This window comes from Chrysochloris asiatica, unplaced genomic scaffold, assembly GCF_000296735.1.
Source record: "Chrysochloris asiatica unplaced genomic scaffold, ChrAsi1.0 scaffold00054, whole genome shotgun sequence".
Taxonomy (NCBI): Eukaryota; Metazoa; Chordata; class Mammalia; order Afrosoricida; family Chrysochloridae; genus Chrysochloris; species Chrysochloris asiatica.
Genome location: NW_006408572.1, coordinates 4,715,558 through 4,731,652, shown reverse-complemented (window position 1 = coordinate 4,731,652; position 16,095 = coordinate 4,715,558). Strand labels below are relative to the sequence as shown.

At 44.4% G+C, this 16,095-nt stretch overlaps 1 protein-coding gene across 1 annotated transcript in view; it reads left to right on the top strand.

Moving 5' to 3' along the window:
* The window catches only part of SHPK (sedoheptulokinase), a 26,690-nt gene extending 11,568 nt beyond the window's left edge, over positions 1 to 15,122 (top strand). The window contains exons 2-7 of the mRNA XM_006863470.1: positions 1,648 to 1,789; positions 7,522 to 7,705; positions 8,166 to 8,318; positions 9,646 to 9,821; positions 11,645 to 11,845; positions 14,707 to 15,122. Coding sequence (XP_006863532.1) covers positions 1,648 to 1,789; positions 7,522 to 7,705; positions 8,166 to 8,318; positions 9,646 to 9,821; positions 11,645 to 11,845; positions 14,707 to 15,122 — 1,272 coding nt within the window. The remainder of the gene's footprint in view (positions 1 to 1,647; positions 1,790 to 7,521; positions 7,706 to 8,165; positions 8,319 to 9,645; positions 9,822 to 11,644; positions 11,846 to 14,706) is intronic.
* Positions 15,123 to 16,095: the final 973 nt, after the last annotated feature.

Here is a 16,095-nt window from a genome sequence, read left to right as displayed (position 1 = left end):
TAATCAATGTAATGAAACAAGGTATATGATTTGTTGAATGTAAAACTGATGATATGCCCTGTAAACTTTCACTCGATCCACAATAAAAACCTTAAGTAAAATAACAAATACTCACAGATTCCATAAGCAAAATTATTAATAATGTAGGTTTGTTTCTTTTAAATGTGCATATATTTCATTCTCCATTTTTGCACTTTGAAATTTACTTCATCACCAAGAAAATGATGATGTTATCTGAATGCTTTACCAATTGACTATTTAGTGGTGGCCTTCTTAGCTTACTGAGGCTTCTTACTGATTAGAGGCATCTGCCGGGATGGACTGGGGTCCTATTTATAGTCTGTAACAGGGACTTTATGATTGAAAGAGAAAGAGGTGGTTGACAGAACCCAAATTTCTTAATTCTGAGTCACACTGTTGCCTAATTTTGAAGTTATATTCGAGTCTGTTACTTGCACTTATTTGGGTATACTGCTTGGTTGGATTTGTCATTTCTTCAGCTCTCAAATATATAAATGCATTTTTCTGTCTGACTCTGAAGACCTTTGAACTTGATTGAATTATGCATTCAATATTTTTGTCTCTTAGGACCACTCAGCTTTTAGAGATGTCAATACACTACTTGATTAAATTCTGGTTAATGCTCATGAAGTTGTCTTTCAAGTAGAGAGGAACTCAGTTGAAAAGACAGCTCATCACGTTGGGGTCCTTGAGTACCCTTAGAAAAAGATGGTTTCCAGCCCCAGAACCATTCTCTATGTTACCAGTCTCTCTGTGTGTAGTTTCTGGGTCTGAGTGCCCATTTACTGATGGGGGAGACTGACCAGTCTCCTTTTCCAGTCTCACTTCTCACCTCTTCATATAGGCCAGCCCCACAGGCACTGTACCTCAGATGTTCCCTGGCCTTCCTCCTTGACTGCCTCCTGTAGATAGATTTTTGTTTCAAATATCTGATCCTTAAGGCATTCAGAGCATGTTTGGCAAATGCATGAACTAAAGCCCGAGTTGATGAAAACACTAGGGCTCCACATGAGGCCTTTCTTGACATCTCTCCTGCCAGTTGCCTTCCTGTTGTATTCCAGCTTACCCCTAGCCCCATCACTACAGGTGCCTTGTGTAAGAACCTTACCTTAGCGCTCCTTATAGCATGGCTTTTCCTGTCTTTCCGATAAACTGTATGTTCCTGCAGTCTTTACTCAGCCTGACTTCTACTCCACTCCCCCAAACCAACTAACCAACAAATAACCAAATCCAAACCATTTACTCCTGATGACCACAGAGTAGAACTGGGTTCCATAGAATTTTCAGTGGCTGTGAGCTTTTGGAAATAGATCATCATGTCTTTCTTCTAAGGTGCTTCTGGGTGGATTTGAGCTTCCAACCTTTTAGTTAGTAGTATTTGTGCCACTCAGGTCTCCTTTACTCATCTCAGACTCACTCACAAGAGAAGGGAGAGCCTGGGCTATTTGCTGAAGCTAATCTGCATCTGTGAAGTGATGGCCTATTCCAGGCCCTGCTGGAGGTTGTGGAGAAACCTCTGTCTGTGGGATTAGCCGGGCAGTCATCACTTAGGATTTCCCTGGAGGCCTCTGTCCTAGGCTCCCTATTTATCTGCCCCCTGCCTGGTGTGCTCTGTTCTGTTTCCAGGGGCGGGAGCAGGATGTGAGTCGAATCATCCAAGCCCTCCACGAGTGCCTGGCTGCTCTTCCCCGACAGCACCTCCGGAAGGTCGGGGCCATTGGAGTGTCAGGACAGATGCACGGAGTCATGTTTTGGAAAACAGGCCAAGGTATGTTGGAGTCTGGTAATGAGCTCATGCTGCCAGAAATCCTGTTCAGAACTAGGAAAATGCTACAAAGACTCTCAGCAAAGGACAGGTGTTCTCCTGTGGGCAAGGTGTCTCACACTGGGAATGGAGAGGCACCTGCTGGCTCTTGTATTCTGTATGCATTCTGCCTTGTACAAGCATGTCATCTGCATTTTGCAGGCTGTTAATGAGCCTTCCTCCAGTCCTGATGCCACGTTCTCCTTCATGTAGTACAGCTTCTTGGAACAGCTGGGGTCATTGGAGAAGCAGCACAGGCTCTCCCTCCCTCGCTCTAGTCATCTCTCTTATCGGCCTGTTGTCAGGCTAGCTGGGACCACAGCAACTGTTTGTCTCCAGGCCATAAAAGAGCAGAAGGCTGATTAGGGGGTTACAGTTGACTTCTCAGAGGGAGTCTTGGTTGTAAAAGCTTTTTAAACTCCTTAATTTTGCATTAACAAGGAGAAATGTTCTTTTAATACTAAAACCCTTCCCAAAGAGGCCAGCACAGGTCTAATGATTGTGGTCTGGTTAAATGCCGTCCTCTCTCCCTGTCTCCTGGACTTTCTAACAACCACACAAACCATTGCCCACATCATTGGAGAGAGCTGCTTAATATTTCATTGAACTGAGCCTCAGGCCTTCTTATTTTGTTTTGCGTTTCTGGGAAGGAGGAAATCTACTGCTTGATGATGATGGTTCTTACTTAGTGTAGTCGAGTGACATCATATTTGGGATCAAGTTGTGCTGTTCTTAACAGCAGCCTTAATTCAGTTTGGTTTTTGTACCTACGATATCTAAGGCTCTGTGCTGAGTCCTGCGGGACCTAGAGAAATGAGTGGGCAGAAGCCTATGGGGAGAGATGGGCCCCAGTAACTGTGCACAGGGCTAAGTGCTTCGACCCGGGCAGGAAGAAGCAAGTTGAAAGAGAGGAGAGGGACCAATCAGCGTCTTCTGAGAGGCCTGTGGTTACATCTATTTCCAAACTCCATTTTCAGGCTCCGTAGGAGCAGCAGAGAAATTGGGATCATAAAACAAAGCTAAAAGGCAAACAATAGACCTGGTTGCTACCTGGGCAGCCAACCAAGGATGGATATCAGTACACAGAAAGAACCACTGACAAAAAGAATGGCCCTGTGGAATCATGGGTAAAGGTTACCAACAGACAGCCTAGGAGAGGAAATACAAATGGCTCATGAAAGGTGCTGAGTGTCATTAGGAATTAGGGAAATGCAAACGAAAACAACTCTGAAAACTCATTTTCTATTTATTGGATTATAAAAAGATAAAAAAGTTTAATAATGTCAAGCATTGGCAAGAGGATGGACAATTGGTTCTCTTAAATGCTCCTACTGGTAGTGTAAACTAGCACAGTTGTTTGGAAGAGCAACCTGGCAGGGCTAGGATCAGGCAGTGTTTTGTTCTGTTGTGCATAGAGTTGCTATGAATCGGAACCGACTTGATGGCACCTAACAACAACAACAATTAAAATCAGGTGGTGCCATGACTCAGCAGTTCTGGAATCTGTTCAGGAGAAGTGTATGTACTCAAGAAGGCACCGTCATGGCTGTTCATCACATCCTTGTTTATCAGAGTGTAGAATGTGACACTTCATTGTAGTGCTGTGTTTAGATAAAATGCCATGGGGCAGTGGTGGTTCTGTGGTAGAATTCTTGCCTGTCATGCTGGGGACCTGGTTTGATTCCCAATGTGCATCGTGCAGAGCTGCTGCCCGTGGCTGGTATCTCTAGAAAGGACCAAGCAGGGAAGAAAGCTGTGCTCCAGATCAAGGCCTGGGACCACATACCTGAAGCATTTACTTGAAGTCAAGTGAAGTTCCTCTTGGGCCTGGGGGTTTCCTCCTGGCTAGAGAGAACATTTCCTGGGAGTAGTCTATCCCCACAGCTACATTTCCACCTGAACCTAAAAGGGGGATCCTTTTCCCTGCTCTAAAGCTGGTCTCCACAATTTGTTGTTGTTGGTGTGCCATGGAGTCATTTCTAACTCATAGTGATCCTGCATAGGGTTTCCAAGGCTATAAATTGTTATGGGAGCAGAAACCTCATCTTTCTCCTGTGGTATGGCTGGTAGTTTCAAACTGTTGACCTGGAGGTGAGCTGCCTGACTTGTAACCACTATGCTATCAGAGCTTGTCAAAACTCATTGGATCCAATTTCTTTTCTTAAAGAAAAAAAAAATTAGGACAAATCCACTTGAAGCTATTGCCTGGAGATCATCTTTAAATCCTTAACATTAAGCCAGAAATAACCACCGAAGTCTTTTGAAATCAAACAACAGTTCAGCTTAACAAGTAAAGAGTGCTTTTTTAAAAACCATGTATGTGGGAGCCAATTGATCATAGCAACTGGAAAGACTAGACATAAAATGTAGGGGGCAGTGAGTTTACGTTAATGGGGGAGGAAGAGTTCAGAAAAGCAGGGAGATTACTACGTCTTAACTGCCAAACCACTGAGAATCTTGGCCCCCGGTCCAATTGATACAAAACCTTAACTACCACAATGAGCAAATTTACAGGAAAATGTAATGGCCTTGGCTTCCAAATCTTGTATGTGGTGCGTTCAGCTATCAACTTGTTAGGAGCTGTTGAGTTGATTCTGACTCATAGTGATCCTATGTACAACAGAATGAACCTGTGCTGTTCTCGTAATTGTTACGTTTGAGCCCAGTGTTGCAGTCACTGTGCCAACCAATTTCATCGAGGGTTTTCCTTTTTTTTCACTGACCTCTAGTTCATCAAGCATTTTCTTTTCCACAGACTGGTCTCTCCTGATAACTTGCCCAAAGTATGTGAGACAAAGTCTTACCATCCTCACTTCTGACAGTACGGCTTCCAAGATGTATTTGTTCATTCTTCTGGTTGTTTTCTACTATGTTCAGTGTTGTTTGCCAAAACCATAATTCAAATGCATCGGTGTTTCTTTGGTCTTCCTTATTCACTGTTCAGCTTTCATGTACATATCAGGTGATTGTAAATACCATGGTTTGTTTGTGTCAGGCATACCTTAGTCCTCAAAGTGGCATCTTTGCTCTTTAACACTTTCAAGAGGCCTTTGGCAGCAGATTTTCCCAGTGTAACAAGTCATTTGATTTTTTGACTATTGCTTTCATGGGTTTTGTTTGTAGGTCCAAGTAAAATGAAATCCTTGGCAACTTCAGTATTTCCTCCATTTATCATGACATTGTCTACTGGTTCAGTTGTAAAGGTTTTTGTTTTCTTTACATTTAGGTGTAATCCATACTGAAGGCTGTAGTTTTTGACTTTCATCAGTGCTTCAGATCGTCTTTACTTTCAGTAAACAAGATTATGTCACCTGCATATTGCTGGTTGTTAATGAGTCTTCCTCTAATCCTGATGCTGCATTCCTCTTCATGTGGTTCAGCTTCTCTGTGATTATTTGCTCAGCATACAGATTAAGTAAGTATGGTGAAAGTATGCAACCCTGACACACACCTTTTCTGATTTTAAACCACTCAGTATTCCCTTGTGCTATTTGAAAGACTACTTCTTGGTACGTGTACAGGTTCTGCATGAACACAATTCAGTGTTCTAGAATTCCCATTCTTCTCAATGTTTCCCATAGTTTATAAAGGTCCATATAGTCAAATGCTTTTGCATAGTCAATAAAACACAAGTAAACATCTTTCTGGTATTCTCTGCTTTCAATCAAGATCTATCTGATGTCAGCAGTGATATCCCTCCTTCCGTATCCTCTTCTGAATCTGGCTTCAATTTTTGGCAGTTCCCTGCTGATATATTGCTAAATTATCTTCAGCAAAATTTTGTATTCCTCCTGACAATATGTCCAACGTATGAGAGACAAAGTTTTGCCATACTTCTTTTGGCAGCCCATGGCACTTTCACTATTCTCTTCCAACACCATAACTCAAAAGCATCAATTCTTCTACGGTTTTCCTTATTCACTGTCCAGCTTTCACATGAATATCAGATTATTGAAAATACCTTGGCTTGGGTCAGGAGTACCTTAGTCTTCAAGCTGACATCTTTGCTCTTCAACACTTTAAAAAGGTCTTGTGCAGCAGATTTGCCTAATGCAATACATTGACCATTTCTTTTTGGTACAGTGACTCTGTGTATTCCTTCCATCTTCTTTTGATGCTTTTTGCATCATTCAATAACTTGCCCAGAGACTCCTACAATAAAAAGAGTCGAGGCTTGAATTTTTTCTTCAGTACCCCAGCTTGAGAAATGCTGGGTGTGTTCTTCCCTTTTGGTTTTCTAACTCCAGATCTTTGCAATTTCGTTGTAATATTTGATTTTGTCTTCTCAAGCTGACCTGTGAAAGGCATATGAATATTATCCTATCACCATCAACAGTGTACTGCTGGATAGATCTTGAAGTGTTCTTTTTGAAGATGAATGCAATGCCATTCTTCTTCAATTTGTCATTGCTGACATAACAAATCACATGATTGTCTGATTTAAAATGGCCAATACCAGTCATTTCAGCTCACCAATGTCTAGGATATCAATCTTTATGAGTTCCACTTCATTTTTAAAACTTTCAATTTTCCTAGATCTATACTTCGTACATTCCATATTCCAATTATTAATAGATGTTTGAAATTGTTACTTTTCAATTTGAGTCATAACCCATAAGCAAATGAAGATCCTGAAAGCTTTGCTTCATCCAACTCATTGAAGTCAGCTCTGCTTTGCAGAGGTAATTCTTTCCCAGTTGTATTTGAATGCCTTCCAACCCGAGGGGTTTATCTTCTGGCACTTTATTAGACAATGTCCTGCTGCTATTCATAAGGTTTTCATTGGCCAGTTTTTAAAGAAGTTGATCACAAAATCCTTCTTCCTAGTACATCTTACTCTGGAAACTCAACTGAAACCTGTCCACCATGGATGGATGGATGGCCCTGCTGGTATTTGAAATACCGATGTCATAGCAACATACAAGTTACCACAGTATGGCAAACTACAGACGAGTGTTAGAAAAATTAGTTAGCTAAGACCAAAGAAAAAGTGAAAATATATATTGATGATTATATATATATATATATATATATATATATATATATGATCATCAAGATGATCAAGATTAAAAGTTTATATGATGTTATCCTGAAGAGTGTTGGAAGAAAATTTGAGACAAGTGTGCTAAACCTATCTTATTTTCAGAGAGGAGATATAATAGCAACTTTATGAATGGAAGTGTGTATCCCTCCAAAATCTGTATTGAAGTCCTTGTCCTTATACCTAGGGATGTGATCTTGTTTGGAAACAGTTTTCTTTGCTATGTTAATTAGGCCATACGTGTATAAGGTGAGTCCTAAACTTAATGACTCCTGAGTTTTAGAAAGAGCAGAAGAGACAGAACACAGACAAAGGGAAGAAGACAGATGTTGGAGTCAGATGTATCTATAAGCCCAGGGACACCAAAAATTGCTGGAAGCTACTTGACGCCACTCCACTTGTGGTGTTTCTGTTATGGCAGCAGTAGGTAACTAAGACATCAACTTAAACAAGTGACTACAGAGATATAGAAGAAGTAGGACAAATGGAGTGAGTGACTAGCCAGGAACTGAATCTGGGTGCTCTGATGGCACAATTCATGTGTGTGAGTGGAGCATGATCGAAGGGCGATACTGCGTGTGCTGTAAACTCACTAGCAGAGTAGTCTCAGGACCTGCTGGTGGCTGGTCAGTGATGGGGGTTTCCTTTGTTTCAGGCTGTAAATGGACAGAGGAAAAGGCTACCCCGGTGTTCGAGCCCAGAACCGTGAGCCAACTAGTCACCTGGCAGGATGGTCGCTGTAGCAGTGGATTCCTGGCTTCTCTGCCCCAGCCTGAGTCCCATCTCAGCGTGGCCACTGGGTTTGGTTGTTCAACCATCTTCTGGCTTTTGAAAAATAGGTACAGGCACTTATTCTTTGGCACTTATTTCCAGGGAAAGGTGAGGGCTGGAAGCTATAGCTCCACCTGCTGGACAGAGCCTCAGGGAGGGTGGGCTAGCACAGGGCAGGGTCAAAAGATCTGGACTTGTTCTTGAACAGTTTCATTTCTCAAAGGTCTTTCGATTGGTTATCCAAAGAGGGAGAGAGGGGCCCAGAGAGGGCAAGTGGTGAGTTTATGGTGGGGTCAGGGCTCAGGGCTCCTGAGAACAGCCAGTGTTCAGCTTTCTCAGGCACAGAGGGCATCCTCCTCTGAGTTCCCTGCTCTAGTGCTGCTGTGAGTGGCTGGGAGATCCTTATCCAGGAGACCACAGCATGTGGAGTTCTGGCTGATGTCTGTTCCCCTTTGCCCTCAGTGAGGTATAGTAAATGCTTTTGAGACTATGTGAGACCACCTTGAATTGTTTTTGGTATAAAAACAGCCCAGAATTGCTAAAAGCCTATGATGTGGCTGGCACCATCCAGGACTATGTAGTTGCCATGTTGTGTGGCTTGCCAAGACCCCTGATGTCGGACCAGAATGCTGCTAGCTGGGGATACTTCAATACCCGGAACCAAAGCTGGAACCTGGAGATGTGAGTATAACCTCAGCTGATGGTTTCCGGGCATGAATCAAGTCTAGTGCCCCCCAGCTTGTTTCAACCACTTGCATGGGCCTGGCTGTAAGAGAACCGTGAGGGGGTGAGGTGGGGGCCTCTGCCCACCAAATAGTGCTGTCCTGCTCCTACTCTACAACCAGACCTGGGATGGACTCCCCGGTTCTCTGTGATCTCAGCCTTCATCTACAGATTTCAAAGAAGAACTTTCACATTTTAACATATTTAAAGATAAGATTAAGGAACAAAAGTTGTCAGCTTAAGAGACGCCTTATAAATTCTATTTTAAACTATCATTTGCTTTTTCAGGTACAGAAGTCCAGTGCCCTATATATTTACTTCATTCAGGGCTTAAATTCTGAGCTCTGAAAAAAAAAAAAAAGAGAAAGCCCTTGCTAGTTCAGGTAAAAGGACGTTCTTGTGTGTTTTGTAAAATTGACAGCTCGTTTTCACTAACCCTGCATTGGATGTTCTGGAGGCTGATGGTTCTGAGTTTGGTTTGGACTTTGTTAAGCAGCTATAGCTTTGTACTCAAACTCAACTTAGTAGAGGCTGCGAGTCCCATCACCTCTGACTCTTCTCTACTCTGCCCTCAGTACTGCTACTTACACTAGTTGGTTTGACCCCCAGAAGATAAGGTCCAGGATTTTGAAAGCCATTGTTCACTATTGGAAAATCTAAGCCCGTGGCTCTTTCACCTCATCAATTTTTTATTGTGCATGGGTGAAGGTTAACGGAGCAGATCCTCAGATTTTTCCATCCAACAATTCCTACACATTTTGTTTCACCTCCCTTACCGCAGTCCTCACAATATAAACTCACTCATTCCATTTCTTCCCTGTGTTTCCTGTCTTCATTCTTCCTCCTTCTCTAACCCCTCTGAACTTTGTCCTTGGGTAAATGCTGCCCTTTAGATTTCAAATGGTTGATAAGTCTAAGGAGTGCCTACCTCTCTAGTGTTACTGCTCCCCTTATAGACTTGTGTATTGCTTGAATGACACCTGAGTCATGGGGTGAGTTCATTTCCAGACCATTGTTTCAAGGAGTCCACCAGTTTGTATCCAACCAGTAAGCCTCGTCTTTCGTGTGTGTGATTTTGAGTTTTGTTCCACATTTTTCTCCCACTCTGTCCAGGACCTCCTATGGCTCATGGTTTAAAAAATAATTCTGAGCGGCTGGTTTGAAACCTCTGAGCTGTATCCTTCCTTGTGTATATGCACTTTACAGCTCTTTCCGTTGCTGAGTTCCCTGGAAACTCCAGAACTCCAGCTGTCAGTCATTACAGACGCCTGCTTCTGTCTTCCAGACTGAAGGCCTCAGGCTTTCCCGTCCACCTGCTCCCGGACATCATGGAACCTGGCAGTGTGGCAGGCCGGACTTCCCACATGTGGTTTGAAATTCCAAAGGGGACGGAGGTGGGAGTGGCCTTGGGTGATTTACAGGCCTCCGTCTATTCCTGCATGGTCCAAAGGACAGATGCAGGTCAGTGTTCGTGAGCTCTGGGCTCAGGTCTAAGGGGCAGCCTTGGACCGTGGTGGCGATTAGTATATTGCAAAGTGGTAAACACCTTCATCCCTCTGCTCAGGGAGCTTTCTTCCTGGGCATGGACAAACTGTGTGCTTACTAACCCCAGTAGGGCCAGGGAGGGAAAGGCACTCTGTGGTTCTGACTAGGTTAGGATTTTTGTTAGTGGATTTGATTTGAAGTGCAGAGCCTTTTCTGCCATCAGGGAAAGAGAGTCCACAGAGAGATGGAGGGAGCCGCTTGGAGCAGGGAGTTGGCTAGAGAGTCAATCTTTTTGGCTTTGGGGGCCTGATGGTCTCTTGCAGTAAGGCAACTGCTGTAGGGTGAAGGCAGCCAGGGACAATATGTAAAGAAATGAGTGTGACTGCATCCCAATGAAACTTTATGGGTCCTGTAATATCATCAAGTAAATGTTGGGTTGCATAGTGGCTCTGTATGATAATCACTGGGCTGGGAACCACAAGGTTGGCGGTTTGAGTCCATCAACTACTCCATGGAAGAAAGATGAGGCTCTCTGCTCCCACAAATATGTATAGCCTTGGAAACCCCATACAGGGTCACTGTGAATCGGAACTGACTCAAAGGCACTTACCAGCAACAACAAAGTAAATGGTATTGGCTTTCTAAGACATGCTGGGCTCTTCTGTCTCCTAATCCCACCCATTGCCGCTGAATTGACACTGATGCCTAGTGGCCCCAGAGAACAGAGTACAGTTGCCCTCCTACTCTCCACCCCCACCCTCAGGGTTTGCAAGATTGTACATCTTTATGGAAGCACACTGCCACATGTCTCTCCCTCAGAGCAGCTGCTGGGTTCAAACTGCTGACTCTCTGGTTAACGGCGGAGCCCTTAAATGGCTGCACCACCAGGGCACCTTTCTAACTCCCAGTAGGTGGTGAAATTGAATGCTGACCTAGACTGAGAAGGCAGGTTTTTGGGCCAAGTCTCAAGAGAGATGGAGAAGAGAGTATTGAAACATTTCACAGGCTCTGTTCTAGAACTTGAGGGGAATCATCTCCTTTCTGCTAGGTAGAGATTTCCTCTGCTGCTTATCTGTTGCTGTGTAATTTCCCAATATTTAGGAGCTTAAATACAAGCATGTGTAATGTCACATTGTTTTAGAAGGTATGGCTCTGGGAGTGACCTGTGGTTCTGGCTCACCCAAGGCCTCTTGTGTGTTTGTAATCAAGCTGTTGGCTGGGGCCGGAGTCGCCTGAGGGCTTGACTGGGCTGGAGGGTCTGCTAATTAGCTTGCTTATATGGTTGTTGTTAGCGGGCATCAGTTCTTTACCCTGTGACCTTCTCTACAGTGATACTTCTGATATGGCAGCTGCTTTTTCCTTAGAGCAAGTGATCTAAGAGAAAGTGACCAAGACCCAAGACAGAAACTGAAGTGCTATTTTTTGTTTTTAAAGTTTTTTTTGTGTGTGTGTGGGTGAAGGCTGACAGAACAGATCCTCAGTTTTCCACTCAACAATTCATACACATTTTGTTTCACCTCATTGACTGCAATCCTCACAATGTAACAGAACTTATAGTGCACTTTTATGACCTAGTCTCTAAAGACACATAATGTCCCTTCTATTTTATTCTGTTAATTGCAAACAAGTCACTATGCCTAATCTACATTCAAGGGGAGGATGTTTAGTCTGTACCTCTTTGAAGAAAGCATATCAAATTTGTGGACCTATTTTCAGAGCTACCACACTGTCTCGGTTGTGACTTGTGACATTGAAATGAGTTCAGCAGATCTGACCTCTGCTTTCTTGGGACCCCCTAGTTCTCAACATCAGCACATCGGTGCAGCTGGCGGTCTCCATGCCTTCAGGATTCCAGCCAGTGCAGACTCCAGACCCTTCAGCGCCTGTTGCCTACTTCCCATACTTCAACAAGACCTACCTAGGGGTGGCAGCGTCCCTCAATGGAGGCAACGTGTTAGCCACGTTCGTCCACATGCTGGGTCAGTGGATGGCAGATCTAGGTAAGGTGGAGCCTACACAGTGAGCTGCTTTCTGCTTGTCCTTTTCCCCTGAGAGTGTCGTAATGTATTTCACGTGCGACTGGGCCTTTCTGATTCTCATTTCTGCCCCAGCTTGGTTCCAGTGTACCCCTTCTCTCTCTTCCTTTCATCTTCTGAGCTATCATCAGCAACTCTCTTTTTGGTGGGTACCTTCTCCTGAAACTTTAACTGTGGACTATCAAAACCATTTCCCCAACTCTCCCTTGCCCACTGTCTTTCTTGTTCTGTTTGTAAGTCTCTGCATCCCTTGCACTGAAACGTTTTCCTTTCAGATGACTGCAAATCAAATGACTAAACATGAATGAGTGAAAAGACCCCTGATATTTCATGACATTATAAAGTTGCTTTCTTGGAAGGGTCCCTGAAAGTTCTTTTCTGTAAGACAGGTTCAAAGTCGACTCCTAGGAGTTTGTTCAGCTGCCAGGAGCACTAGATGAACAGTTTGGCTTGTGATGAGGGGCTAACTTGTATGGAAAAGATTTATTTTTAAACCTTAGAATCACCCTGTGTGGCAAAATGCAGACAGCATGAGAGGCACAAAGGAACTGATGTGAACTGAAGGAGCTGGAGCTTTCGAGTTTGGTAGTTGCTCCGGGCACCTGCTCATTTTGCAGGGATCAGGGTATAGGGGTGTAGGGCTAGACAGACAACTGCTGCTCTCCATTCTGAGGGTTTGCTACCAGCCCCGGTATCCCCTCTGCATTCTGCAGTTACGTGGGCGCCCAGAACACAAGTCCTCATGGAGGGTGAGCTGGCCTCTCCTTATCACATCTTCCTTACCAGGCGTCCTCTGCTGGGAAAAGCTTTCACTGTTATCTTCTTCCCATTTTCCAAGTAGTGTTAAGACTTCCCATTTCTGGCTCTTTTCCTTTCCTGTACATTTTGTCCTTGTAAATTTTTCTCATCTTTTGAAACATTTCTTTCTTTCTTTTTTAATTGCTGATATTTTAATGGGATTTCTAGAGAGCAAAAGGCGATAGTTATGTTCATTCTGCCATATTAAACCAGGAGTCCTGCTGATAAAATTTTGACTAGTTGCCTATGGCATTGATGTTACCCTTTCTCCGTTTCTCTAATTCCTGAATGTGCGCAGTTCAATTTGTAAACGCTAACTGTGTTGATGACACCTCCCCACTATGACTCTCTGGGTGGTTACATGTTTCAGATGCTTGTGGAGCTCTGGTGGTGCAGTGTGTTAAGCATCAGACTGCTAACCATAAGCTTGGCAGTTCAAACCCACCAATCACTCTGCAGGAGAAAGATGAAGCTGTCTGCTTCTTTAAAGATTCACAGTCTTAAAACCCTCAGAGTTCACCACGAGTCGGAATTGACCCAATGGCAGTAGGTTTTTTTTTTAGAGTTTTAAAACAGTGTTGATGTCCTAGTTTCACCACCAGAAATTCTGCATTTTGTGACTGGGGTAGGGGCTAAAATTTGATAGGAATCCCTCCGGAAATTCTGATGCCTGTGCCAGTTGATAATCGTAACCTGGAACCTTGCTCCTCAGAAGGTGTGGTCCAGGGATCAGCAGCATCAGCATCATCTGGGAGTTTGTTCCAAATACAGAATCCCACACTCTGCCCCAGGCATGCTGAGTCAGAACCTGCATTTTAGTAAGTTCTGCAGGTGATTCTGTCTCTCATTCGAATTTCAGAAGCAAGAGTCTAGACTGGCATTTCTCAACCTTGGAATATTTCTCAATTATCTGTGGAATGTTTACAAATCCAGTTACCATGGGGTTAAATGCTACTCGTGTTGATACCATGTACATCAGAGTAACTGTGCTCCATAGGCACTCCAGTGGCTCTGACCTTTCAGAAATAAATGGCCAGGCCTTTCTTCTGAGGTGCCTCTGGGTGGATTCTTATCAAGAACCTTTGTGTTAATAGCTGAGCATGTTGCTCATGCCAATTTAATTAGATTCTCTGGAGGTGGAACCTAGGCAGAAGTATCTTTTAAAGCTCCTTCAGTGATTCCAAAGGTGGCCTGGTAGCGTATGGTTATGAGCTGGGCTGCTAACCGCAAGGTCAGCAGTTTGAATCTACTCACCACTTCATGGGAGAAAGATGAGTTTTTTTTGTTTTTTTTTTCTCCTGTGAAGATTTACAGCCATGAAAACCCTGTATAGGGTCGCTATGGCTGGAACTAACTCCACAGCATACTACCACCACCACCATCACCACGGTGATTCCACTATACAGCCCTAGTGGAGACTCCCAGTCTCGATTACTTTCAGCCCGTCAAAGGCCAGGTGTATCTTCCTTCAGTTAATGGTAGGTTAGAGAGAAAAAGTGATTCTAAGGCCAAAGCATATTGAAACCAAAGACCTGCTCATCTTAGAATGTAGCACTAACACAGTATGGGGAAGAAAATTTGTCAGGACTCTGGTTTGAAATGGCCCAGTTGTAGGATGGTCAATACATCACTTCTCTCTGGGCTCATGTGTATGATGAGGGGTCGCTAGACTGGCCCTGAAAACTTTCTCCATCCTGTGAGCCTGCGATTTCTGTGACATCGCCCATTAGTCTAGTAACAGCAGTGATGCTATATCTTGATCAGAGTGTGCACTTAAGGCTAAGGACCCCATAGCTGTGGGATGGTTAGGAAACCTGGGGGATATCTTGTTGAAGTCTGGGCTAGGGTCTGCAGCAAGATAGCTGGCTGGGGTCTGGGGCAAAGGATAGCTAACCAGCCCATGTGGTTGCCTAAGCCTGAAGCAGCCAGCCAGGATAAGCAGCAAGTAGACCTAACCCTACCACTTATGAGTTCTATTTTTTCTCAGCCTGAAGTGAGCTCACACTGGTCTTCTCTGCTCCCAGCAGGCCTGGAAGTTGAAGAATCCACTGTGTATTCCCGTATGATCCAGGCAGCGACACAACAAGAAGACACCTGCCTAACTATCACCCCAACGGTGCTGGGAGAGAGGCACCTCCCGGACCAGCTGGCCTCGGTGACCAGAATCTCCTCCTCAGACCTCTCGCTGGGGCATGTGACTCGGGCCCTGTGCCGAGGCATCGTCCAGAACCTGCAGTCAATGCTTCCGTTCCAGCAACTCAAAGAGTGGGGCGTGGAGCGGGTCACTGGGAGTGGGAGTGCGCTGTCCAGGAACGAGGTGCTGAAGCAGGAAGTGCAGAGGGCTTTCCCTTTTCCAGTGTCCTTTGGACAGGATGTGGATGCAGCAGTTGGTGCAGCTCTAGTCTTGCTCCGGAGGAACCTCAAACAGAAGAAGGAGGCTTAATCAGAAAATCCTGTGTCCAAAGGACTGCTTTGAATTTTATCCAGTTAACATTCCTGATATGATCTTGGAGTCATCTTTCCCTTGATGGCTTTGTGGTGCAACTTTGAAGCAATGCTTGCTGGTGGGAATCATTTTGACTGAAACATAACTTTGGGCCTCAGTATTATAATGCAACCAGCTAGGGGCACATGCAAAAATAAGTAAACTGTCCGAGCTTCCTGCCCATCGTACTCTTCTAAGATTCACTTGTAGACAAAGAGAAAATAAATGTGAACTTCAGACACCCAAAAGCCTGGTGGCTCTGGGCTCCAGGTGAAAAGAGAAGACTCACAACATGCCCAGCCTTTGAATCTTTTGTTTTTAGGAACATAAAGTTCATACTTGGGTCACATTCACTATTGGAAAATTCCTTTCCTACTACATCCAACCAGATGTCTCATTTGCAAAGTCTTCTCTGCTTACATTCTTCCAAAGGAAACTTCCCCACCCAAGGGCCATTGCTGAAGGGAATGGCACTCCGGTGACCTTGTTTTGTGCCATGTGACCCTGAAGCCCTTTCTCAATCTCATCCTCTCCTAGTCGCAGCTGGTAAGGAAGGTGAAGCTGGCTGGCTCAGGTGAAGAGAAGGCAGAAGTCAGTACTGCCTACTTTCTATGTGCACTGACCCCTCACTGGAGTTCCTTAGGATGCCCTAGATTCACACATTGCCACTGTCTTGATGACATGTAAAGGGAAGAAATGGTTAATGGCAACCAATAAAGGGGGCCACTACCCTTCAGGTACAGTGCTCCTCCAGTAAGACCCTTTGCCAGTAGCACATCTCTACAGCAGTGTGTTTTTGCCCCTGCCCAGCCCTAGGAAGCCTTTGTGGGAAGGATTGCAGCTAGGCCAGCTCCCGCCAGCAAGAGGCCTGCTTTTTCTCTTGCTTGTTGTGAAGACAGTGATCCTGGAACTTGGGCATTGCTACTCTCAT